The following is a 25,000-nucleotide window of genomic DNA, read 5'->3' as shown; positions in this document are numbered from 1 at the left end:
GTGAGCTAGTATACGAATGGGTGTGGAGTATATTTAGTCTTCATCAAATCCTGTCTGTTAAAGAAATGAGGAAAAAACTATGGGCAAAAATCTCACTTAGGCCCAATTCGATGAGATACTTGGTACGCTTAACATCCATTGCAATCAGTAGAGGCTAAGGATACTTGGCCCTTTGAGGGACTGGCCTTTTTGATTACAGGCATGGTTTTAGCACAAATTACAGCACTTTTTGTATCACCAAGGCATACCCATATAACCATCCACAGTCCTTATGTATAATATGAACTTTTTGTTTCTAGATCTGTCACTTGTTGTGGAGGCATATTGGCAGCACCATAGTTAAGATTCTTTTAAGCTTTTGGCTTTAACAAGATCTTAACACCTCTCTGTAGATTTTAGAAAACTAAAAATGTAAAATATGTTATTAGTTGCCGGGAGCACTAATATCTCAGGTGTTTCCGAGATAAGATATAAACCTCAAATCTCCTTCTCAGAAATGTAGGGAAGGAAGCCTGTCACATTTTTCATATCCCTGTAGTTATGAAATCCCAGCGCATAGAAACCATCTACGTTGTCCTCCTTTTCCCACCCACCCCCATGCCATCATATGTAGGTGATACATTCAAAACTTTGTTTTTAAATGAACCACACTAAAAGGGAGCCACCCTAACTCACCAGTTACAGTGGCTTTTTCTGCTGACAAAAGTATGAATAGATTTTGTGGCAGAGCTCCGACCTTATCCCCGTGGGTCCTGCACTTCCAGGCGGTTTATGCTAGCATCAGAGGCTCACTGCAACCCTCCACATAGCCCGTCTCTCTCTTTAGGGCCAGGGTACAGTCTACTGAGCCCTAAAGAGAGAGGGCTCAGTAAGCCAGCAAGGCGGTTGGTGAGAGAACTCCCACAATCGCTGTTGTCCCTATAGGCTTATTCAAGAACAGTTGAGTCTCCTGTCCTGACAGGGGCCTGTCTTCCCTTTCCGGGACCCTAATGGCAGCAGCTGTTGGCAACTGACCTTTTACTGCCAGAGTTGCTACATTTCCCTGGGCCACTTCCCTATAGCTCCCCCGCTTCTCTCTCTCAACATCTTCTTCACCCTTACCTTAGGGCTCCCTTTCCAGTGGTTTCAGGGTGTCTGCATTACCCAGCCCTTCAGCCATACTTCCTCTCTCCTGACTCTCTTTGACCTGACTGGAGTGAGCTGTTTTGTAGTATCAGAGGGGCCTTAATTAGAGTCAGGTGCTTAACAGCCTCAACTGACTCTTTGCAGGTTAATTGGAGTCAAGTGTTCTCATTAGCCTAATGGCTTCAACTGACTCTTTGCAGGTTAATTGGGGTCATGTGTCCACCCTAGCCTGGAGCAGCCCCTGCTTTGGTCAGTCAGGGAACTGAAAACTGCTTATCCAGTGGCCAGTATATCTGCCTTCTACTACTCTGCTGTTCTCAACTGGCCTGGGTCTATCACAATTTATATCCCCATTCCCTTGGCATCTTTGTAGGACAGAGGAAGAGGTTGTACTTATGGCTGTGTGAAGAGCCCCGCTCTCCAGAAATTCTTTGTAGACGCAACTCCACAATGGCATGCTAATACTAGTGTGCCAATCCTGAAAACGTTCAGACAGTAGCAATGCTGATGTATTTCCCTCCCTATATCCATAGCTCCCACATACGATAGTCCCTCACTTTGTAAGTATAAGTCTGATGATCTGTTTATGGTTCGTTGGACTGAGAGTATCAGGTACCAATAAATTGGATGGGATAATTTATCTTCAGCAGTAACAAGAACTATATTTTTTATATGTTGTCTAAAACTTTCAACAATTCTGCTAGCCACATACGTTTTACCTACAAAAAAACACTCTTCCTGAAAAATACAATTTTTGTTACAGGTGCGACATGATCTTGCCAGCAAAGTCTTCAGCTGCTGCAGTATTATGATGAAAAATGACTTCAAAGTGACGATCTACCTTCTTCCACACATTCTTGTCTATGTTTTATTGGGATGCAATCAGGAGGACCAACAGGAGGTGAGATGATGTTTTCCTGTACATTCTTCATAAGAATTAAAATTGAAGCAGCATAGCAGTATATTTGAAGGGCTCAATATAAGGAAACAATATATAGGTATTTAACACTCTTCTGTATTAATAATATAAATGTTCAGCCAGGCTTTGAGTAAGTCTTAAAAGTTACTGCTGATAGGTGGTGCATCAGTTCTACAGAGAAACTATTTCCTCTGAGTAGTCTACTGTGCTTTGACCTCAGAAGCGGGGAGGCTATGTATCCAAATAGAGCTGCAGCCACATCAGGAGCTAGAGTTGTAGAAGGAGGAAATAGGCATTCCACACCCTGCCCAGGCAGTACATTGGATTGGTGCATCTTCAGGGTGCTCTGTCCTCTAATTTCCCCTGACCTGGCCATGACTTCCATTTTAGGGGAAAAGCTGGTTGAGCACAAGTCCCCCTGTAGAGCAGAGTTCATGCATGTTTTGTGCCACAACCTTTCTGTGTGGATTTCTTGTTATTAGGAGCCCGCAGGCTGGGTTCCATTTCTGTGCGTGCGGTTTTGGGGGTTTTGTTTTGGTTTTTCCTGAGAGAAACTGGAGAATGAATCTGGCCTTTAATATTGCTGTAGAATATGTTGAAGAGGGAAGGCATGCAAGCCAAAATAGGGGAAGAACAGGTTAAAGAATATTTAGAAAAGTTAGTTGCATTTAAGTTAGCAGGGCTTGATGAAATTCATGTCAGGGTACTTAAGGAACTAGCTGAAGCAATCTTGGAACCATTAGCATTTATGTTTGAGAACTGGAGGACAGGTGAGGTCCTAGAGGCCTGGAGAACAGCAAACATAGTATCGATCTTTAAAAAGAGAAACAGAGAGGACCCGGGGAATTGTAGACCAGTCAGCCTAACTTTGATACCTGGAAAGATATTGGAACAAATTTTTAAACAATCTGTTTGTAAGTGTGTGTGGAGGATAGTGGGGTTATAAGGAGTGGCCAGCATTTCTCAAAAACAAATCATGCCAACCCAAACTAATTTTCTTCTTTGACAGGGTACTGGCCTAATGGATTGGAGGAAGCAGTAGACATGATGTATCTTGATTTTAGTGAGGCTTTTGACACTGTCCCACATAACATTCTCATAAGCAAGCTAGGGAAATGTGGGCTAGATTAAATTATTATTAGGTGGGTGCACAACTGGTTGAGAGGCCATACTCAAAGAATCGTTATCAATGGTTTGTTGTCAAACTGGGAGGACATATATAGTGGTGTCCCACCGGGATCAGTCCTGGGTCTGGTACTATTCAGTATTTTCATTAATGACTTGGATAACAGAGGAAAGTATGCTTCTAAAGTTTGCAGATGACACCAAGCAGGAAGGGATTGCAAGCACAGAGGACAGGATTAGTATTCAAAATGACCTTGACAAATTGGTCTGAATTCAACAAGATGAAATTCAGTAAAGACAAATACATAGTACTAAGCTTAGGAAGGAAAAATCAAATGCACAACTAGAAAATGGCAAATAAATCGCTAAGTAGTAGTAGTGCTAAAAAAGTTCTAGGTGTTAGAGTGGATCACAAATTGAATATGAGTCAACAATATGATGTAGTTGTGAAAAAGGCTAATATTCTGGGGTGTAGTAATAAGATTGTTGTATGTCAGACACGGGAGATAATTATCCCAGTCTACTCTGCAGTGGTGAGAGCACTGTGTCCACTTTATGAAAGATGTGGACAAGTTGGAGAGAGTCCAGAGGAGAGCACCAAAAATTATAAATGATTTACAAAACCTGTCTTATGAGGAAAGGTTAAGAAAACTAGGCATGTTTAGTCTTGAGTAAAGAAAACTGATAAGTCTTCAAATATGTTAAAGGGTATTATAAAGTGCTGTGATCAGTTGTCCTCCATGTCCACTGAAGGCAGGGCAAGAAGTAATCGGCTTAATCTGCAGCAAGGGAGACTTAGGTTAGATATTAGGAAAAGCTTTCTAACTATAACAGTAGTAAAGCTGTTGAATAGGCTTCCAAGGGAAGTTGTGTAATCCCCATCATTCAAGGTTTTTCAGGATAGGCTGGACAAACACCTGTCAGGCCTGGTCTAGTTTACTTGGTCCTGCCTCAATATAGGGGCTGGACTTGATGACTTCTTTAGGTCCCTTCCAGCCCTACAAAACTCTGAGAAGTTAATTGCAAATTAATCAGACTTAACTAAGTTTTATAATCTTATAGTTAGTTAAGATGTCCCTACTTGCATGTTCCATTTCTGGGGAAACTTCCATTGTTTTCTCTGTTATAAACTGCCAAATTCCTCATGTGTATGTGTGTGTATTTGGGGCGTTGGGAAGGGAATATTTTCTCACACTCCCATACTTACATCTTGGTCAACAGATCTAGCAACATTTCATTAACCCCAATAAAAGCAAAAATAAAATTAAAACTAGCCATCCCATGATCCAGTAACCAATAGTCATCTTGTTAGTCATTTTACTTAAGTTAGAGTGTGTCTAACTTGCATGGAAGCACCATTTATTTACCTATATTCTGAAGACACTTAGCTGAACAGTAATCTGTTCTTCATAAAGCTGTTCAAAATGCTTCACCATGCTTTCCTGTGTCTTTTTCCATGTATAGTACTTATTGGTACACTCCTTTTTCTTTTTCTTTTCTTTAGGCCCTTGGGGCAAGAACTCTATACTGCCCCAAAAACACTGCCAACACTTAACAAATGCTGTTACAATGTTGAATATTTCTAGGTTGACCTCGGTTTCATCTGTTGTCTCTTAATATTTTGCAGACTTTATGATGAAACTAAAAATGTTTTGATTTTTTTCATATTAACCTCTGTGTAGGTGTATGCAGAAATCATGGCTGTTCTTAAACACGATGACCTGTCCACTAGAAGACTCCAGGATAGTGCATCAGATCTGAGTCAACTAAGTACACAGACAGTGTTTTCCATGCTTGATCATCTAACCCAATGGGCTAGACATAAATTCCAGATGCTTATTGCTGAGAAAACTGTTAGTAAGTCAAGCAAAGACAGAGGGGATCTGAAAGGTTAGTGATGTTCTTTGTATTGTATATAAAAGGAATTTTGTATTCTTAAAATAAACATTTAGACATGTCCCTTCAAATTAGGACCACATAAGAATGGAACTTCGCTGCCAAGATAGTGTTAGACTATTGCTATGATTTCTTAAGTCCATACTACTGGCAATCTAACACTGTATCCCCTTGCCATCCTCATAGTGTTTACTAGCTGCTATTTTGAGAAACCTATGGATTCATAAATTAAGAAACAGATGTTCTAAGACTTCTTCTTTTATCTTGAATTTATTTTTAGAAATTTTCTATGACACTTAAGTTTATATATGTATATATCTATATATGATGCCTTGAAAATCTTAAGAACATGCAGCTACACTGCTTTTAAGAAATTATATTTATAGAAGAGAGAATCTTTATTCTTAATTAAATGATTAATTTGGGGTAATGGATGAACTGAACTTTAATCTTTAATGATAACTTTATAAATGAAACTTGGATGATAAACTTCTTAAACTGTTTTATTCCATAGCATCAAGTGAGGATTATGCAGAATATGAAAGTGTGACACGTTTTCTAGACCTCATACCTCAGGATACATTGGCTGCTGCTTCCTTTCGCTCTAAAGCATACACAAGGGCTGTAATGCACTTTGAATCATTCATCACAGAAAAGAAACAAAATATTCAGGAGCATCTTGGATTTTTGCAGGTTTTAATTAATTTTTTATTTAATTTAAAATGAATATGAAAACAGACGTGGGCCATGTTTAGAGTTGTCAGCACTTATGGTTACCCCTCCCTTTGTCTTTTCTCAAAGATTGCAGATGTGGTTATGCTGTTGCTGTCTGAAGCATCAATAGACAGTTACCTATCTTCAAGTAGCAAGGGTTGTTTCCCCCTGCTCATCATGTCTGTTTATGTGATAAGCTGGAGGAGGTTTCTCTTTATTAGAAGAAAACAAGAAAATTAAATAAAAATCTACAATTATCACTAAAATGGCTCCTTTTTTCAAAAAAGAGCAATTTTGTCTTTCAATGAACGTGACCCTCTTTTTAAAATAAATAAAAGCTAATCATGATTTACATAAATAAAATATTACAATTATGAAATCTTTTTGTAAAGTGAAGTAATTTATGCTAAAATAGAGGAAGAGTGCACACCGTGGGTATTACAAAGATGAAGAATTATTTTCAAGCGGCATAGTTAACTTATATGTTAGCTGAGTTCCTATTAGAGTTCATTTCTTCTCATGGTTGAAGTTGCCCAATGAGTTCCTAATTTGAAAAATAATCTAGAACACTCATTCTGTGATGTGTAAGAGTCGTATGCATTTGCAACTCTGTATTATACAACTTACTGCATAATACAGTACTTTATTTTATCCTTTGTGTAAGTTGCTTCAAATAAATTTGATATGGTACCCATTCAGTAACATGAGATTATTGTTACTGAGACATATGAAAATTAATGACTGAATGACTGAAGTTCATGTGGAAGTTTGGCCAGCAAAATCTCCTAAGATGTCTAAAGATTTTATTGTTCAGTTATGTGATGTCTTAGAGTCATAACTTGTAACTAAGAACTCTGCTTTGGAGCAGTTTTACATGACAGTTAAGTAACATGCTTGATTCTTAACACATTATACAAATGTCTTGTTGTTGGCCTTTATAGCTGAACCACTGTGTTTGATTTATGTTTTCAATTGTAATATTTTCCATGTTCAAAAAAAGAAATTATATGCTGCTATGCATGAACCAGATGGAGTAGCTGGGGTAAGCGCAATTCGGAAAGCAGAGCCATCTCTCAAAGAACAAATCCTTGAACATGAAAGCATTGGTTTGCTGAGAGATGCCACAGCTTGTTATGACAGGGCTATTCAGCTGGAATCTGACCAGGTAAAATGAAAGTCACACTCATCATCCAACAAAAAGGTGAAAAAATATAATGATAGAGGCTTAGAATATATATGTAAAATATGAACATTTATAATGCTGCAATGACTGTATATGAGTTATTATATACAATACTTGGTTAAACTGGAGCAAGTCATTCTCTAGGTTCCAAACACCTTTAATTTAAAAGTGAAATTGAGATGTGTATGGGGACGAGTGTGTTGATGCAACAGTGGCCCCTTTGGCCAAATGCAGGATTGCACCATAGTTTGCTTGATATGGCAGGGGAGTCAGTCGGTTCCCCTTGCCTGAGTCCCAGTGAGGTGCAGGAATTTTTCCTTTATTCTTGGTGGGGTCATGTGGTCCTGGTCCCCACGGAGTCTGGAAACCTCAGTTCTCAAGTCTCTGAGAAATAAGTTGCGGAACCCAGGCCCGCCCACTCCATTGGGTTCCAATTGAGGGCTCTTAAGCCAGACAGGCAGAATCAGGACTCCATAACTCCTGCTGTGCCGTGAGCTCCTTCCTACCTTTCTTGGTCTCTATCTCTGTAGGCTTTTCAGCCTGTTGATCCAATCGGCCCTTCTCAGGGTTCTGTCTCTGCACAGCTTCTCAGCAGTTTGCTGTCAGAGTTTTCCTCTTCCACCTGCTTGCTCCGCTGGCAGCTGCCCTGCCTCTCTGCTTCCTAGCTCTTTTATTCTCCTAGCTGCCTTGAGGCTGCCAGTCAGCTTTGGCTGGCAGTACCCGCATTAGCCTCTGGGTTGCTGGGCCACAGGAGTATATTACTCCGTGACAGTGAGTTTGTTACATTATTGTTCACAACTTTCCCTAGCAGTTCTCAAACATATGTACTAAAAAACGAGTTTTACTTTGTTCTGAAACACACCTTAGAAATTACTTATATCAGCTGAGATTCTTTTCCAGGGAGTTCTGTCCAAATTTGATTTTTTTTGGTGTGAATTTGGTTATTCTTTTTAGCTGTGATAATTTAATTATTTAAACTTTTTTCTTTCCATTCATAACAAGAAAAATGTAAAAGAATAATAAAAAAAACAAAATTGATGTACATGCACCCAGAAGCAACCAATATGATATATCTTGATTATACGCAATGTGTATTTTGATCTATTCTATCTGCATTTCTAGATCATTCATTATCATGGTGTAGTGAAGTCCATGTTAGGTCTTGGTCAGTTATCTACTGTAATCACTCAGGTGAATGGAGTGCTTGCCAACAGGTAATAATTTAATACAACTCTTGTTTGAATAATAAAAAGTTTTAATACTGCAGGTGTATCTAGAAGTATGGAAATAGGATTTTATGGACAAAATGAAAACATCTAAAATTTCTCTAACTTCAGGATTTCAACACTGTCTGAAATACTGCTACTTCCTTTGTGTATAATACTCAGTGAAGATAGATATATGCTTTAATTTATTCAAGGAAAAAAGAATCCTTCATTGTTAGCGTATTGTTGATTGTCACATACTTGTTCTTTCTTTTAGTTTTTTTTTTCCAATATACAGTTTTCCTTGCACAGTAGTGAATTTTGACCAGAAAGTTCATCCTTTTTTTTATCATAAAATATGTTCCTAGTAAAGTATATATACTATTTGAAGACTCAGTTTATGGGATGTCAATTTCAAATTACTATAAATTGATCACTTTTTTTTTTTTACTTAATGTTATTCATAGCAAGTTAACATACCTTTGATTTTCAAGTAATATAGGGGTTTTGCTGTTTAAGAGTTAATTAGTTTATATAATGTAGAACTAATGCATTTTGTGCCAAGAAAATATAATGGCTATAGCACTGGCTGGTTTTGTACTGTGTTCTGATTGTGTGTACTTTTATAGGCCGGAGTGGACATCTGAATTGAACACATATAGAGTGGAGGCAGCCTGGAAACTAACACACTGGGATTTATTGGAAAATTATTTGGCTGCAGGTAGTAAACTAGATGTCAAAATGAGAACATTTTTGTGCAATTTTATATGTTCAAATTTGGCCAGCTTCAACCAGAAGGCATTTGTTGCAAATTTCTTGATCTGTGAAATATCAGCTGGTGTTAACTTTACAGTTTTTGTAAATTTATCTGATCCTTTATGACTGGAATTTTCAAGGGATCTTCAGGCCAAACACCCTTTAGGCTCCTCAGAAAATTCCACCTATAGGATTTCTAAAAGCACATATTGGCACAAATTGCTTGAAATCTCTTGGGAATAATAAAATATTAAAGTTGTACTCCTTTTTATGTTGTCATAAATTTTTTGAAATCTATTGGACCAATTCTGATGAAAGTTTGTTTGATCGAGAATTTCAACTAAACATTTCTCAAATGTTACATTATTGACAGGCTATGACAGGGATGCTGTAACAATTTTTGTAGTTGGGGGTGCTGAGAGCCATTGAACCAAACTGTAAGCCCTGTATATAATGGAAACCACTTCAAGCCAGAGGGTGCACCCCTAGTTTCAGCACCTATGGGCTATGCTGTATTGCCTGAGCAGCTAATGAAATGCAATTTCTGATTCTTTGTTCCCTAGATGTGAAGTCCAGTACTTGGAGTGTCAGACTGGGACAATTGTTGTTATCAGCCAAAAAGAAAAACACGGCAGCTTTTTATGAGACACTGAAAGTTGTTCGAGCAGAGCAGATTGTACCCCTCTCAGCAGCAAGCTTTGAAAGAGGGTCCTATCAGCGAGGATATGAACACATTATCAGGTATTTTGTGGCTTCTGTATACCACTTCATTGTGTTCAAGGACTAAAGAACTCACTTTAAAATGCATGTATCTCATTCATGTAATCAACAGTAAGAACTCTTCATTTTCAATGATAAATGGTGCTGACCTACTGGTGTCTTGTGTTTTCTGACAACAGACACATATATAATACCAAATGCAAACCTTTCCTGATTGACTGAGATTTTGTGTTATATCTCCCTTGGAAATATTCATAATTTTTCTTTGTTGCACTCTCATCAAAAAATCAGCAAGCGAATTCATATATGCATGTCAGAAAATGAACACCTCAGACCAATTCCTGCCCTAAAAACACTACAGCTAAAACCTGAAATTTAGTCCAGTGTATTAACTCCACTAATTTCAGTGAGATTTTATATTCACACATCTGTAACTGAGAGCAGAATTTGGTCCTTCATTTCTAGACTCAACACAAGTAGAGATTTATTTTCCTTTAAAGGCAGTTTAGTGTAGTTGAACTGAAGTTTAACTTAAAGTGCTGTAGAAGTTGCATAAGAAAAAGGTTCAGTATTATCTTTTTATATCCTATACCTCCACATGGCAATGAAGACATGTGGCTTCATGCAAAATATACATTTTAACTTGCTTGCCAACTCAATTTAAAAAAAAATTCTGTTTTATGTACCAGATAGGTTTTATGCTTATATTGGAAGATGCCATTCAAAAGAATTCTACATTTCCACATGCTCTTGACCAGTCGTCCCCAACCTTTTTTGTCTGGCATCCGCCGAAATGCTGCTGACAAGCGACAGTGTCAGTAGGCGTCCCTGCCGAAATGCCGCCAACAAGCAGCGTCATCCAGAGGCGTCGTCGCTGAAATGCTGCCGAAAATCGGCAGCATTTCGGTGGCAACGCCTCTGGATGACGCTGCTTCTCGGCGGCATTTCAGCGGATGCTCATCTGCCGGCCAGTACGTGGGCGCACTTAGATGCCCCGGCGGGCGCCATGGCACCTGCGGGCACCGCGTTGGGGACCCCTGCTCTTGACTATTCACAAGCCTTCATCTTGTCACTATTCTCACGTCAGCTATACACTCTCCAAACTTAGTCTACTAGTTAATGAGGAATAAGAACTATTTAAGTTCTTAACTTTGGAATTTCAACAGTGACAAGGATCTTTTACCATTTCTATAAAAAATATTCTAATGGTGGTGCTATATTTTCATAAGAATTATTGCTAAAAGAAAATGGTTATAATTGTTTTAAAAATATTGCACTCATTACCCAGGTGAATTTGCCATTGAAGTCAGTGAGAATTTTGTTTGAAGAAGGAATGCGGGATTGAGCCCATACTTAGCAAACTGCATTGCTTCTGAGCTCAGTTTATCTATTGTTCAGAGAGGAGGTGGTGAGCAAACAATGACCAGTTCACTAACTTAGATGTTCTTGATGTATTTTCTTTTAAGGAAGCATGGTATTTTGGATTATTCACGTGGTCAGCTTTGGGAATGAAATGACAAATGCTAAACATACGATGCATGTAACTGAAAATGGCAAACAATTTCTAAAATACATTTCCGTATCCTTTCACCATAGGTTACATATGCTGTGTGAACTGGAACACAGTATTATACCATTGTTTCAGCAAATGGATGGTGACCATGGTAAAGAGTCTCTGAACTGGATTGCTCGTATAGAAATGACACAGAACTCCTATAGAGCAAAAGAACCCATCTTAGCACTCAGAAGGGCTTTGCTTAGCCTCAATAAAAGGTGAAGCTGTGATTATTTCTTATCCTTCCATGTTGCATATCAATCGAATACTAGCTTTTCTCTTATTCAGTAGTAGTATTTTTGCACATATTAGTGAGTTATAGTAAGAATCTACTGAAATTTACATTATAAACAAAAACAGCCCTGTTAAATTTAAAATACAAGACAAAAGCGGTGTTTTCCATGTGAGAAAGGATGAGATCAGCAGGGAAAAAGAATTATTTCCAGACTTAGGGGGGATAAACAACAGAGAATAAAAGTATTCTGAATGTTTATTTAAAGTGACTTTCTTTGTAATAAACAGTTTGTTAAGCTATTTGTGTTTTATTTCAATACATTATTGTATGTATTTGAGATTGTAATGGGAGCACTTATAAATGGAACTTTGTTTTGGAAAAAATCACCACAGACAGGATTACAGTGAACTAGTTGGAGAATGTTGGCTCCAGAGTGCCAGAGTTGCAAGAAAAGCTGGTCATCACCAAACTGCATACAATGCTCTTCTGAATGCTGGGGAATCCACACTATCTGAACTGTATATAGAAAGAGCAAAGTGGCTGTGGTCCAAGGTAAGCAAAAAAGAAATGAAATGATTCAAATTAAGATGCATAAAAGAGTAAAAGTAAGTATCTAATTTAAACAAAAGTACAATAAATGTGTAATGTTAATGCATTTGTATGAGTTATGAATTGACTCTTGAGTGCTAGTGGTTTTGAGAAATGCAATTAAAATAAATGTAGTAAATTGAACTGCAGGTACAACTGAGAAGGAGGTCAAACATGCAGTAAATGGAAGTTTCTAAACTTAGTTCCTGGACAAAATGAAGAAAATTGGTAGATGCTCTAACTTTTATTATTGAAACTAGTATTTATCAGTGACTTAATGGATGACAGTAGGTGGATGTTTCAGTAGAGAAAGCTAAAGGGATTGTTGGAGCCTCGTTTGTGCAATCATAAACCAAGACTTTTACTTACCTGTCCTCAAGGTGTTACAGCTGTGAACATAACATTGCTTTTTCTTGTTTAGTAAAAGTAAGCTGTTCTGTTTCTTTAAAATAAACAAATAAAAGGCATATGTTGAAGAATGTTTTCCCTCTTTCTCTAAGGGTGAAGTGCATCAGGCTCTCATTGTTCTTCAGAAGGGAGTTGAATTATGTTTTCCCGAGAATAAAGCCGCATCTGACACCAAAAGTCAGCTAATCCATGGTCGGGCTATGTTGCTGGTTGGCAGATTTATGGAAGAAACTGCCAACTTTGAAAGCAATGCAGTTATGAAAAAATACAAGGTGAATACAACACAGTTTTTAGTAATCATATATTCATACATAATTTTATTATGTACATTAAAGTAGAGCCTAGAGACCTCAAACAGAGATATAGTCCTCACTATGTTAGGAGCTGTATGAACATGTAGTAAAAAAAGACAGTCCTTGTCCTATAGAGCTTACAGTCTAGGATAATTTAGTTAAACCTCTTGATACATAAGTTTGTAACTCACAACAAGAGCTAAACCTATCTTTGGTGTCATTGAAGTCAATGGAGTAATATGAGGAATAATTTTGTGGTTTTTCGCTAACGGATTTAGGGGTTGGATTTTTTCACCGGTATGTCGTTGGGTTACTTTGAAGGGACAGCTTGGCAGATAGTGCTCTCTCGCTGTCCAATGTAGAGAATAATGTCTATTGATCCTCCTTAATCTTACTGTGGGAGTGTCATGGAGGTGATGCTACCATCCTCTGGAGAGCTAGAAAAGAGCACAGGATCCAATAACATCATATTGACTTGGAAAGAAGAGTGTCACCTACTGAATCACCAGTTTATCAAACATTTTTTCTAATGCTTGTCTAAATACAAGCCTGCTTAAGGTTTTACACTTGATATTTTCCACATTCATATTTCTGTCTTACTACAGAACTAATAATAATCCCGTAGCTAAGTCATTTAGAAAAGTAAGCATAGAGAGAGTCTCAAAATCAAATTCACACTGCTCTCGACATGGAAAGCAGTGGAATCCCAGCATTGGGCTATGTTTTTGGAGTTGCTGAGCTATTTGGTACACCTCACCTTTGTTCTACTCCAAGTGGCAGGACGAGCACAGCTGAATCTTACCTTTAGTGCCACCCTATTCCTGCAATATTGCTTTAAAAAAAAATTAAAAAGTGTATCACAAACTTCACTGTCAATAGCTTTGTCATTCAGATCACAAGTTGTTTATGGTACTAAATAGACTATGAAGTTAGTGGACTGGAGAATCCAACCCTATAGGCTAAATGTATGGAATTAAGAAAGGAAATTGTAGGCTGACTCTCAAAGTCTTTGACTGAAATCTTTTACCCAGCATGTCCCAAATTGTCATGAGACACAGAAAAAAGAGGGGGGAAAAGAAAATTCAAGAAAGCCAGAATATGTCCCAGTTGAAGTGGCTCCTGTCCTGCAAGACTGGCTGGGTTTGGCTCCCCATTTCAGGCATTGCAGCCTGGAGCATGGGGTCACAATGCCGCTCACTCAAATTTAGCCTGGCTGCCCCCCATCGGGGGCTGGGCCAAAACTGAGCAATGCTGACACGAACCTGTGCGCCAGAGGCAAGGTCACAATGCCCAGAGCAGGGAGCTGAGTCACCGCTCACGGGTGAGTGGGGGTGGGTTCATTCTGTAACCCGCCAACCTCTGGTGGCAAGACGCATTTTTTGTTGTTTTAATTTTCTGACCCCTCCCCTTTCAAAACTTTGGGGTGGTCACATTAATGGAGGTGAGCCCAAAGGAGGTCACGCCATGAAAAATTTGGGAACCATTGTCTTAGGCTATGTGGTAGTCTCCACTGAGAAGTGAGAGAAGCTCTTTTGCCAATAATATATAGAATGCTAGAAAAGGTACTGTTGGGAACAATTCAGCATTGTCAGACAGAAACTGGATGACTTAATATACTCTTTCCCCTCTAACTTCTGTGACACAATTCCCTGCATTTATTTGAAGGTCTTACTTTTAGAAAAGAAATAGAGAAGCAATGAACGATTCTGGTGTTTCACTAGTCAAAAATGGGGAAAAAAAGCAGTCATGTCTGGTTTGTAGTGAAACACTTGGTTATGTTAGTTTTAAATAAACTATAATTTCCCCTATTGGGAATATCCTCAAAGATCTTTTAGACAGACAAGGTGTGTGAGGTAATATATTTTATTGGAACAATTTCTGTGGTGAGAGAGACAAACTTTCGAGTTCCACTGAGATTTCTGAAGAAGCAGCTTGTCCCTTTTACCAACAGGTGTTGTCCAATAAAAGATATTACTTAACCCACCTTGTCTCTCTAATATCCTGGGACCAATACAGGTACAACAACACTGCATATAAGGATCCTTTTGTGCTGTCTTATCACCGAATCAGGGAGGTGGACCAAAACCAGACACACATGATCTGATACCTCTCTCCCTTGTACCTTGTATAGTCACTTACACCTGTGCAGAGTGGATATAAAGCACTGCTGATTGGCTGTGATACTCTTTTATACCCACTTGGCACAGAGGTAAATAATAAAAGTTTTCTGTCATAAAAACAAAACCTGTCTTATTTTAAATCCTCTTCCAAGAAAGGTAACTTTTTTTTTTCATTTTTGTTGCAGGATGTTACTTTTTTCTTGCCAGAATGGGAGGATGGACACTTTTATCTTGCTAAATACTACGATAAACTGATGCCTATGGTAACTGACAACAAGATGGAGAAGCAGGGAGATCTGATTAGATATATAGTTCATCATTTTGGAAGGTTAGATGATATAGTGTCTTTGCTTTGGTCTCTTAGAAAGATAATTATATTGATAACATAATCAAACCAATTCATTTTCCAAAAATTGTTTTGTTTTTGAATGCTAAAAATTATGTATTTCTGTCTGACTTCAAATTTTTCTGCAATAATTCTTAAGAAGAAGCATGGAATTGTAGAAAAATTATTTTATTCCAGCTCCGTATTAATTATATATTGTATTAATTTTGTTAGTTATAGAGAAATGTATTGTTAGATTCTTATGTTTTCATCTATTTAAAATGAGCTGGTGTTTGCTGTCTCAAAATGAAATGAGACAAGGCTAGCCGTTACTAAGTTGATGATTATCTTTGTGCTTTTGATTGGAGCAAGTTTCTAAGTGATAGATGCAGATAATTCCTGTGGATGTCAGTTAGTGAGCATTATATATTACAGTAACAGACATTACAAAAGCCTAAAATAGACATATAAACATCAGAATAGATATGTACATCACTTTAAAGCTCTACGTTTGTTTGCACATTCTTAAATATATGGTATAAAAGGCTGAATCTTAATTATAGGTGTGGATATGTAATTGCAGGTCTTTACAGTATGGAAACCAATTCATCTATCAGTCAATGCCAAGAATGTTATCTCTGTGGCTTGACTTTGGAGCAAAAGCATATGAATATGAAAAAGGTAGAACTTTTTAGTACTGTTTTTCTGCTATGTTACATTTTCATAAAAGGGTGTAGAAAGAGCTGTGAAACCTGTATAAAATTCTGTTGTTTTGCCTTGTATGCCATGTATTTTGAAATGCAGCCAACATGACCCAATCCATTATATGGACTAAAACAAGAAAGTGCCTGAGGTTATATGCACAAAGTATATAACTGGTGAACTTTAAACTCTTTCCCAAAAATTTGCATAATTTAAAGCAAAAAAAGTTATACATTACCAGATGTCACCTAAAAGCATTTTATATGTGATTATAACCCCCCTCAGAATTGAATTAATAATTGCAAACTTTTGTTAAGCATGCAACATTAATTTCAAATTAAAGTTGCCAAAAGTAAGGAGACAGAGAAAAATAAATATGTTGCATGTACCCTTTCACCAACATCAAGCCAGTTCACTGTGAAAACATTTGCAGTAAAGTGTTCAATTTTTTTACCTTTGCAGGACTCAGTAGCTGAAGGAGTTTTGTTCAAACTTAAAACCAAACCAAAGCAAAATCTTTTCCTTTGGGCAGTGTCCAAGCATGCAGTATTTCTGTCCAAAAGTCTTTCTTTGGAAATTTCACAGCAGGCATGGGGTGAGACACAAAAGGGGCTGTTCTGGCATATGCCAGCTGATATATCAGTGGCTGAATGTCAGCATGAGATTTTTCAGAGTGCAGTAGCATTGCAACCATAGCTCCTCCTATTCCTGATATCTGCTGGGTGCTGTAGTGGGTAGGTGATATAGGAACTGGTATGCCTGCTCCACACTTTCCAAGGACTCTTTTCTCCTCCTCCTCTCTTCATCTTGCCCCAGATACACACACCAGAATCTCTATCTGGAAAGATCTGATGGCTTTCAGCCCCCTGTGCACTATTCTGGGGAAGTAATCTGGCTTTGTGCGTTAGCATTAATAGTGGTTTTATGGCCTTACCTGTAGCATTTTTTACTACCAAGTACACCTCTACCTCGCTATAACGCTGTCCTCAGGAGCCAAAAAATCTTACCACGTTATAGGTGAAACCGCGTTATATTGAACTTGCTTTGATCCACTGGAGTGTGCAGCCCCGCCACCCCGGAGCACTGCTTTACTGCGTTGTATCTGAATTTGTGTTATATCGGGCCGCGTTATATCGAGTTAGCGGTGTATTGAAACACTATAATAAAATCCATGTTGGCAATCCAAGCTATGTAGCAAATATGCTATAAATCACTTATTCTTGCACATACCCCAGTAATGTATGCCATATAGAAAATATAGTTGCACACAAGCCAGTTAATTTAGTTTGTTTTCAGGGACAAGAAATGGGGCTGAGAGAAGCAAATAATTTTTCAATTTAAAGGCTTGCTTATCCATGACAGTGGGAGTTCCCCAAGCAAAGCAAATGTAGAATTGTGCACTGAATTTGTGTATAATACTCAGAGAAACTTTAGGGTGAAGGATTTTTGTTTAAAAAAACAAAACAAAAAATCATTAACAAATGAGCATAGTTCTTTAGGTTTGTAGCTTGTTTTTTATAAACTTGCAGTTCAGAGAAATATGACTCTAAACTTACTGTATTGTGTTTTTCCAGTTGGTCGTCCTGATCGTGTACAGATGAGAAATGATTTAGCTAAAATAAATAAGGTGATTACAGATCACACAAATCAGTTGGCTCCTTATCAGTTTTTGACAGCATTCTCTCAATTAATCTCCCGAATCTGCCACTCTCATGAGGAAGTCTTTGTTGTTCTGATGGAGATTGTTGCCAAAGTGTTTCTAACCTACCCTCAACAAGCAATGTGGATGGTGACAGCTGTATCCAAGGTAATTTGATAAGGATAGCTGTATTTTTATAAAAGTTGATACAAAATCTATCTACAAGAGAGAAATTTGAATAACCTGTTTACTGTATGTTTAAACAAGGTATTTAAATGGGCAGCTACTGAGATATACGAGTGTGATATTCTGCCCCATTTTGCATGCAAGAAAGATTATAATTTCATTGTGTTATAAATTCAGGGACTATAGCTTGAAAAATGTAGAGTTCAAGAATCTCAAGGCTTTTTTCTGTCACTTTAAGTTTTGTTTTTTTGATACTTTTACTACCTGGTGTGAAAATATGAAGTCTTGAAAAGCTGTGGAATTTTTAATGAAACTTAATACTGATTATCTTTGATTTGTACTCCAATTTGTTAAACTATCTGACTTCAAATATCCTGCAAAAAATACAATTTGTTAATCACTTCAGGATTGTGTAATGGAGATTAGGTATATGGGTTTAGTAAATTTTAACTTTATCTTCTTTTGCAGTCCTCTTACCCAATGCGTGTGAACAGATGCAAGGAAATCCTAAACAAAGCTATTCATATGAAGGCATCTTTAGGAAAATTTATTGGAGATGCAACACGCCTGACAGATAAACTACTAGAGCTATGCAACAAACCGGTACTTGTCCAAAAAACAAAAGAAACTACAAAACCAACCAAACATATAAAAACAAGACTTGCAGATCAGACATAGCAATTAATGTTACATAAAATGTTTTTAAATGTGCTATGCAAAATATTTTTCTGTAGCTTGCATCAACTAATTAAATTAAATAGTCTCTGAGCAATTCTGTTCAATTGGGGAATCTTGTAAAATGTTCTGTTGACATCTGAAATCTATTAGACAGGAGGAAATAAACATTTTGGAGCTAAAACTTAAATAGCAAACTAACATGATTGTTTTAAATATTTAAGTTGTCTAGGAAGATTGCCTGTCAATTTTGTATAGAGAATTATTTTCTAAATAAGTATCTTATTTATATTAACAATATTTTTGAATTATGAGCCATTTTTATGTTGCTTGTATGTTCCATTACTTATGGTCAGTGATTTTTTCCCCTCCAATAACTTTTAAAAGATTTTAGCTCAAAAGAGTAGGCTATCTCTACTGTTAGTGGTGAACCCCTGAACTTATTAACTGGGATAAAATTCAGCAACTGCATTTAATGAAACTAAGTGGGAGAAGAACTAAAATATAGAGACATCATAAAAGTTAAGTTACTTTATTCTAATGGACCACATTTTAGCACAAATAGAAATCTTGAAACAAGATATATTTTTTCACTGTTTGGTGAAAACTATTCCATAATTTAAGGAGAAAGATAGTGATATTATTATGAGGACTTATTCAGTATTTTAAGCAAAATATTTCTTGATTGATTGATTTTTATTTATTTTAGGTTGATGGGAACAACTCAACATTAAGCATGAGTGTTCATTTCAAAACACTTAAAAAGCTAGTAGAAGAGCAGACATTTAGTGAGATCCTCATTCCTTTACAGTCTGTAATGATACCAACTCTTCCATCGATTCCTGGCACACATTCTAACCATGACCCTTTTCCTGGACGCTGGGCCTACATTGCGGGCTTTGATGATACGGTAAACCTCTTCTCTGCTCATAGTTTAGATGTCATTTTAATAAATTGCAGCTAAGTTGACTTGTCTACATAATTAGCTAGAAGTGAGGTGGGGAGAATGATGAGAGGTTTCTTAATAATTATATTTACTGCTCAAATAAGAGTGCATACTAATTAAAAGGAGCACTGAGGAAAAGATTGATGGCTAGCTTTTTGGTACTACAACCTGAAAGAAGGGCACTGGTACTAAGATCAAGTTTTGGCTAGGGTCAAATGAGTTGTAAACTAACTAAAATAGGAAGTGCTAGCACAAATGTGGCTGTTAAGATTCCCAAGACTTTGTTGAAGAATACCCACAAGATTTAATGACTACTTCCATTTTTCCTTTAGGTGGAAATCCTTGCATCTCTTCAAAAACCAAAAAAGATTACTTTAAAAGGTTCAGATGGAAAAACCTATATTATGATGTGTAAGCCAAAAGATGACCTAAGAAAAGATTGCCGACTCATGGAGTTTAATTCCTTGATTAATAAGGTTTGAAGATGATTTTGCAAATCTTCTCTATGCTTGTTGACTAGAAAAATGATGAAGTAATCAACTAATAAAAGTATTTGACTCCCTACATCCTTGAAAAAGAAATCTTTATGGGAAAAAATATTACTTCAATTAGTGCCCAATCCTACAAAGTCTTGAGTGCATTCAACTCCCACTGCTTTCTGTGGGAGTTGAGGATGCTCACAGAATTGGGACTTTATTCAAGAAAACAATAGTCTATGTAAAATTTGGAGGAGTTACTTGTTATCTTTCTGCCCCTACCCTACCCTAACCCTGTCTACTGATAATTGTTTCCCCTTTACACTTCCCTCTTACTGAGGATTTCTTCATTGCTAGGCAATGATGGGTAGATAAACAGTGATTATGGCAAAACATTAACAACTATGGAAAGAGAATATTTTTATCCTAGTCAGATTGTCTTTTTCACTAGTTCACCTAATGTTAATATACTGTATTTTCAGTGAGGTCAAGGAAAATGGTAGTGGCTCTGGAATACTAACCTACTAACTAACCCAGACATTCTATTTAAAGGGTTTATTCAGCCAGTGATCTTTATTGTAAAATCATTATTTATTTTTTTGAGGGCAAGTAGGGAGGAGATGTAAGAATTCTATTTACTTTTGATTTCCTGCAAATGTGGAATTTCAGAATTTAAAACCCTAGTTTATGGTGGGGGAAATTTAGATGTAGACATAAGAGTGGCCATATTGGGTTGGACCAGTGGTCCATTTAACCTAGTGCCCTGTCTATTGATTGTGCCAGATACTTCAGAGGGAATGAACAGAAAAGAGCAATTTTGAGTGATCCACCCCCTGTTGTCTAGGCCCAGATTCTGGTAGTCAGAGGATTAGGGACATCCAGAGCATGGGGTTGCATCCTTGACCATCTTGGCTAGTAGCCATTGATGGACCTATCCTCCATTCACTTATCTAATTCTCTTTTGAATCCAATTATACTTTGGCCTTCACAACATCCCCTGACAATGAGTTCCACATGTTGACCATATGTTCTGTGAAAAAGTACTACCTTTTTTTGTTTTAATTTTAATTTTTGTTTGCCTATTAATTTAATCAAGTGGCCCTAATTCTTGTGTTATGTGAAAGGATAAATTTCCTATTTGCTTTCTCTAGACCATTCACAATTTTATAGACCTCTTATCAAATCACCCCTTAGTCGTCTAAGCTGAACAGTGCCAGGCTTTTTAGGTTTCAGAGTGGTAGCCGTGTCAGTCTGTATCAGCAAAAAGAACGAGGAGTACTTGTGGCACCTTAGAGACTAACACATTTATTTAAGCATAAGCTTTCTGTTCTATATGCCTAATCATTTTTGTTGCCTTTCTCTGGACTTTTTCCAATTTTAATGTATCTTTTTTTTTAAATGGAGTGACCATGCATACCAGCATGCAGTATTCAAGGTGTGGACATACCATGGATCTATATAGTAATGCTATGATACTGTCTCTTTTATTATCTATCCCTTTCCTAATAGTTCCTAATATTTTGTTAGCTTTTTGACTACTGCTGCACATTGAACAGATATTTTCAAAGATCTATCCACAATGACTCCAAGATATCTTCCGTGAGTGGTAACAGCTAATGTAGACCCCATCATTTTGTATGTATAGTTAGGATTATGTTTACTGTTAATTTTCACTAAATTTTCACTTATCAGCATTGAATTTCATCTGCCATTTTGTTGATCCCTTTGAAATATTTTGCGTTCTGTTTTGGATTTAACTATCTTGAGTAATTTTATTGTATAGTCTGCATATTTTGCCATTTCAGTGTTCACCCTGTTTTCCAGATCGTTTCGAATATGTTGAACAGCAATCGTCCTAGTACAGATTGCTGAGAGACCCCACTATTTACCACTCTCCATTCTGAAAACTATTTATTCCTACCCTTTGTTTCCTATCTTTTAACCAGTTGCTGATCCATGAGAGGACTTTCCCTCTTCTCCTATGACTGCTTAGGGTTAGTCTACACTGGCAATGTTAAAGCGCTGCCGGAGCAGCGCTTTAACGTGTCTTGTGTAGTCGCAGCAGAGCGCTGGGAGAGAGGTCTCCCAGCGCTCTTAAAAAAACCCACCTCCACGAGGGGCGTAGCTACCAGCGCTGGTGCACTGACTACACTGGTGCTTTACAGGGCTGAAACTTGCTGCACTCAGAGGGGTGTTTTTTCACACCCCTGAGCGAGAAAGTTGCAGCACTGTAAAGTGCTAATGTAGACAAGCCGAGATTTGCTTAAGAGCCATTGGTGAGGGATATTGTCAAAGGTTTTCTTAAAATCCATGTACACTACATCAGCTGGATCACCCTGTTTCACGTGTTTGTTGACACCCTTAAAGAATTCTAATAAATTGGTGAAGCATGATTTTCCTTTACAAAGGGAGTGTCTTCCCCAACAGATTGTGTTTGTTTCTGATAAGTCTGTTTTTTACTATAGTTCCAACCAGTTTGCTTGGTACTGAAGTTAGGCTTTATTGACCTGTAATTGCCAGTTTTGCCTCTGGAGCCTTTTAAAAAAAATCATATTACCTTAGCTATCCTCCAGTCATCTGGTACAGAGGCTGATTTTAAGGGATAGGTTACATACCATAGTTACTAGTTCTGCGATAGTTTCTTCTGACCTCTTAGGTGAATGTGGTCCTGGTAACTTATTACTGTTTAGTTTATCAGTTTGTTCTAAAACCTCCTCTATTGACACCTCAGTCTGTGACAGTTCCTCAGATTTGTCACCTGTAAAGAATGGCTTAGGTGTGGGAATCTTCCCCACATCTTCTGCAATGAAGACCGATGCAAAGAATTCATTTAGCTTCACTTCAATGGCCTTGTCATCCTTCAGTGCTCCTTTAGCACCTCAACTGCCCAATAGCCCCAATGACTGATTGGCCAGCTTCCTGCTTCTGATGTACTTAAAATTTTTCTCTTCAAATTCTTTCTTGGCCTGCCTCATAAGACTTTTACACTTGACTTTCCAGGATTATGTTCCTTTCTATTTTCCTCAGTAGGATTTAATTCTCAATTTTTAAAGAATACTTTTTCGCCTCTAACCACCTTTTTTACTCTGCTGATTAGCCATGGTGGCATTTTTTGTCGTCTTACTGTTTTTGGGGGTTTTTATTTATTTGGGGTATGCATTTAGTTTGAGCCTCTGTGGTGGTGGTTTTTAAATAGTCTACATGCCGTTTGCAGGTATTTCACCCTTGTTACTATTCCTTTTTATTCCCATTTAATTAGCTTGCTCATTTTTGTATAGTTCCCCTTTTTGAAGCTAAATGTTCCTGTGGTAGTTTCTTTGGCACCCTTCTGTCCCCCTCCTCCCGGATGTTTAAATTTAATTACATTATGGACACTATCACTGATCAGTTCAACTGTCACCTCCTGGACCCGATCCTGTGCTCCACCTAGGACTAAATCAAGACTTGCCTTTCCTCTTGTGAGTTCCAGGACAAGCTGCTCCAAGAACCAGGCATTTATATTGTCTAGAAATTTTATCTCTGTATCCCTGAGGTGACAGTCAATATGAGGATAATTGAAATCATCCATTATTATTGCGTTTTCTGTTTTTGTAGCCTCTCTACTCTTCCAGAGCATTTCACAGACTCTGTCACCATCTCGGTCAAGTGTTTGGTAGTATATTCCTATTGCTATACTCTTATTGTTCAAGCATGGAATTTCTTTCCTTTGAGAGTCTGTGGTACAGTTTGATTCATTTAAGATTTTTACTTTATTTGACTCTACGCTTTCTTTCCCATATAGTGCCACTCCCCGACCAGCACAGCCTACTCTGACATTCCTATATATTTTGTATCCTGGTATTACCATGTCCCATTGATGATAATCCTCATTGCACCAGGTTTCTGTGATGCCTACTATATCAATATCCTCATTTAATTCTAGGCACCCTAGTTCACCATCTTAGTATTTAGACTTCTAGCATTTGTATATAGGCACTTGTACATTTTGTCAATATTCAGTTGCTTGCCTTCATGTGTTGTATTTAAATGGGACTCTTTTTTATGTTTGCTTATTCCTCACTAGCTCCTACGTGTACTTTACCAACTTCTTTCCTATCCTTTTTACTAGGATATAGAGTTCCTCTTTTAATAAATTCATCCCTAAGGGATGTCTCCTCCCAAACCATATGCTTCTCCACACCTGTCAGCTTTCCCCCAGCTCTTGATTTAAAAAAATCATCTACAACCTTTTTAATTTTACATGCCAACAGCCTGGTTCCATTTTGATTGAGATGGAGCCCATCCTTCCGGTATAGGCTGCTCCTTTTCCAAAAGGTTCCCCAGCTCCTAGTAAATCTAAAACCCTCCTCCCTACCCCATCATCTCATCCACACATTGAGTCCCTGCAGTTCTGCTTGTCTTTCTGGCCTTGTGCATGGAACTGGAAGCATTGCAGAGAATGCTACCTTGGAGGTCTTGCGCTTTAATCTCTTACTAGCAGCCTAAATTTGGCCTCTGGGACCTCTCTCCTACCTTTTCCTATGTCATTCGTAACTAAATGTACCAGGACTATTGGCTCCTCCCTAGCATTGCACATAAGTCTATCTAGTTGTCTCATGAGATCTACAACCTTAGTATGCCGCATGCCATTTACCATGTGGTTCTTCTGGTCATCAGAAACACAACTATTTATATTTCTAATAATCAAATTCCCCCATTATTATTACCTTGCTCTTTCTAATAACTGGGGTTCCCACCCCAGCGGGACAAATTGGTTAAAGTTATCAGTTTATTTTGATCTTGTGTTTGTGATGATATTTGGTAATGTTATTTATTTTGTTTTATAAATAGTGCTTAAGAAAGGATGCCGAGTCACGTAGGCGAGAACTGCATATTCGAACCTATGCAGTTATTCCACTAAATGATGAATGTGGGATAATTGAATGGGTGAACAACACGGCTGGCTTAAGAAATATCCTGATCAAACTGTACAAGGAGAAGGGTAAAAAAACTTGTATATAAAAATTCATGTGAGGGGGACAGACAAAGAGCAATGAGATGAGATAAAGTAGAGATACATATGTTGTTGTCGCGGGGCTGATACACCTCATCACCCCGGGGGGGGGGGGGGGGGGGGGGCACCCCCCCCCCCCCCGGGGGGGGGGGGGGGGTTGGGGTGCATCACAGCCCCCTGTTGAGTTGGAAGGGCTGTCCCATGTCTCAGGGCAGC

General features: G+C 37.9%; 1 protein-coding gene across 1 annotated transcript in view; it reads left to right on the top strand.

The window, feature by feature from the left end:
* ATR (ATR serine/threonine kinase) overlaps window positions 1-25,000 on the top strand; it is a 79,262-nt gene that overhangs the window by 43,142 nt on the left and 11,120 nt on the right. The window contains exons 26-42 of the mRNA XM_034781938.1: window positions 1,889-2,026; window positions 4,852-5,059; window positions 5,580-5,758; window positions 6,780-6,944; window positions 8,085-8,176; window positions 8,797-8,888; window positions 9,487-9,664; window positions 11,240-11,416; window positions 11,826-11,985; window positions 12,522-12,701; window positions 15,028-15,170; window positions 15,751-15,848; window positions 17,444-17,676; window positions 18,163-18,297; window positions 19,079-19,279; window positions 19,648-19,791; window positions 24,622-24,772. Coding sequence (XP_034637829.1) covers window positions 1,889-2,026; window positions 4,852-5,059; window positions 5,580-5,758; window positions 6,780-6,944; window positions 8,085-8,176; window positions 8,797-8,888; window positions 9,487-9,664; window positions 11,240-11,416; window positions 11,826-11,985; window positions 12,522-12,701; window positions 15,028-15,170; window positions 15,751-15,848; window positions 17,444-17,676; window positions 18,163-18,297; window positions 19,079-19,279; window positions 19,648-19,791; window positions 24,622-24,772 — 2,674 coding nt within the window. The remainder of the gene's footprint in view (window positions 1-1,888; window positions 2,027-4,851; window positions 5,060-5,579; window positions 5,759-6,779; window positions 6,945-8,084; window positions 8,177-8,796; window positions 8,889-9,486; window positions 9,665-11,239; window positions 11,417-11,825; window positions 11,986-12,521; window positions 12,702-15,027; window positions 15,171-15,750; window positions 15,849-17,443; window positions 17,677-18,162; window positions 18,298-19,078; window positions 19,280-19,647; window positions 19,792-24,621; window positions 24,773-25,000) is intronic.

The sequence above is a fragment of the Trachemys scripta genome, chromosome 9 (genome assembly GCF_013100865.1).
Source record: "Trachemys scripta elegans isolate TJP31775 chromosome 9, CAS_Tse_1.0, whole genome shotgun sequence".
Lineage (NCBI taxonomy): Eukaryota > Metazoa > Chordata > Testudines > Emydidae > Trachemys > Trachemys scripta.
The sequence above is the reverse complement of the archived record's forward strand: the minus strand, read 5'-3'. Positions and strand labels throughout refer to the sequence as shown.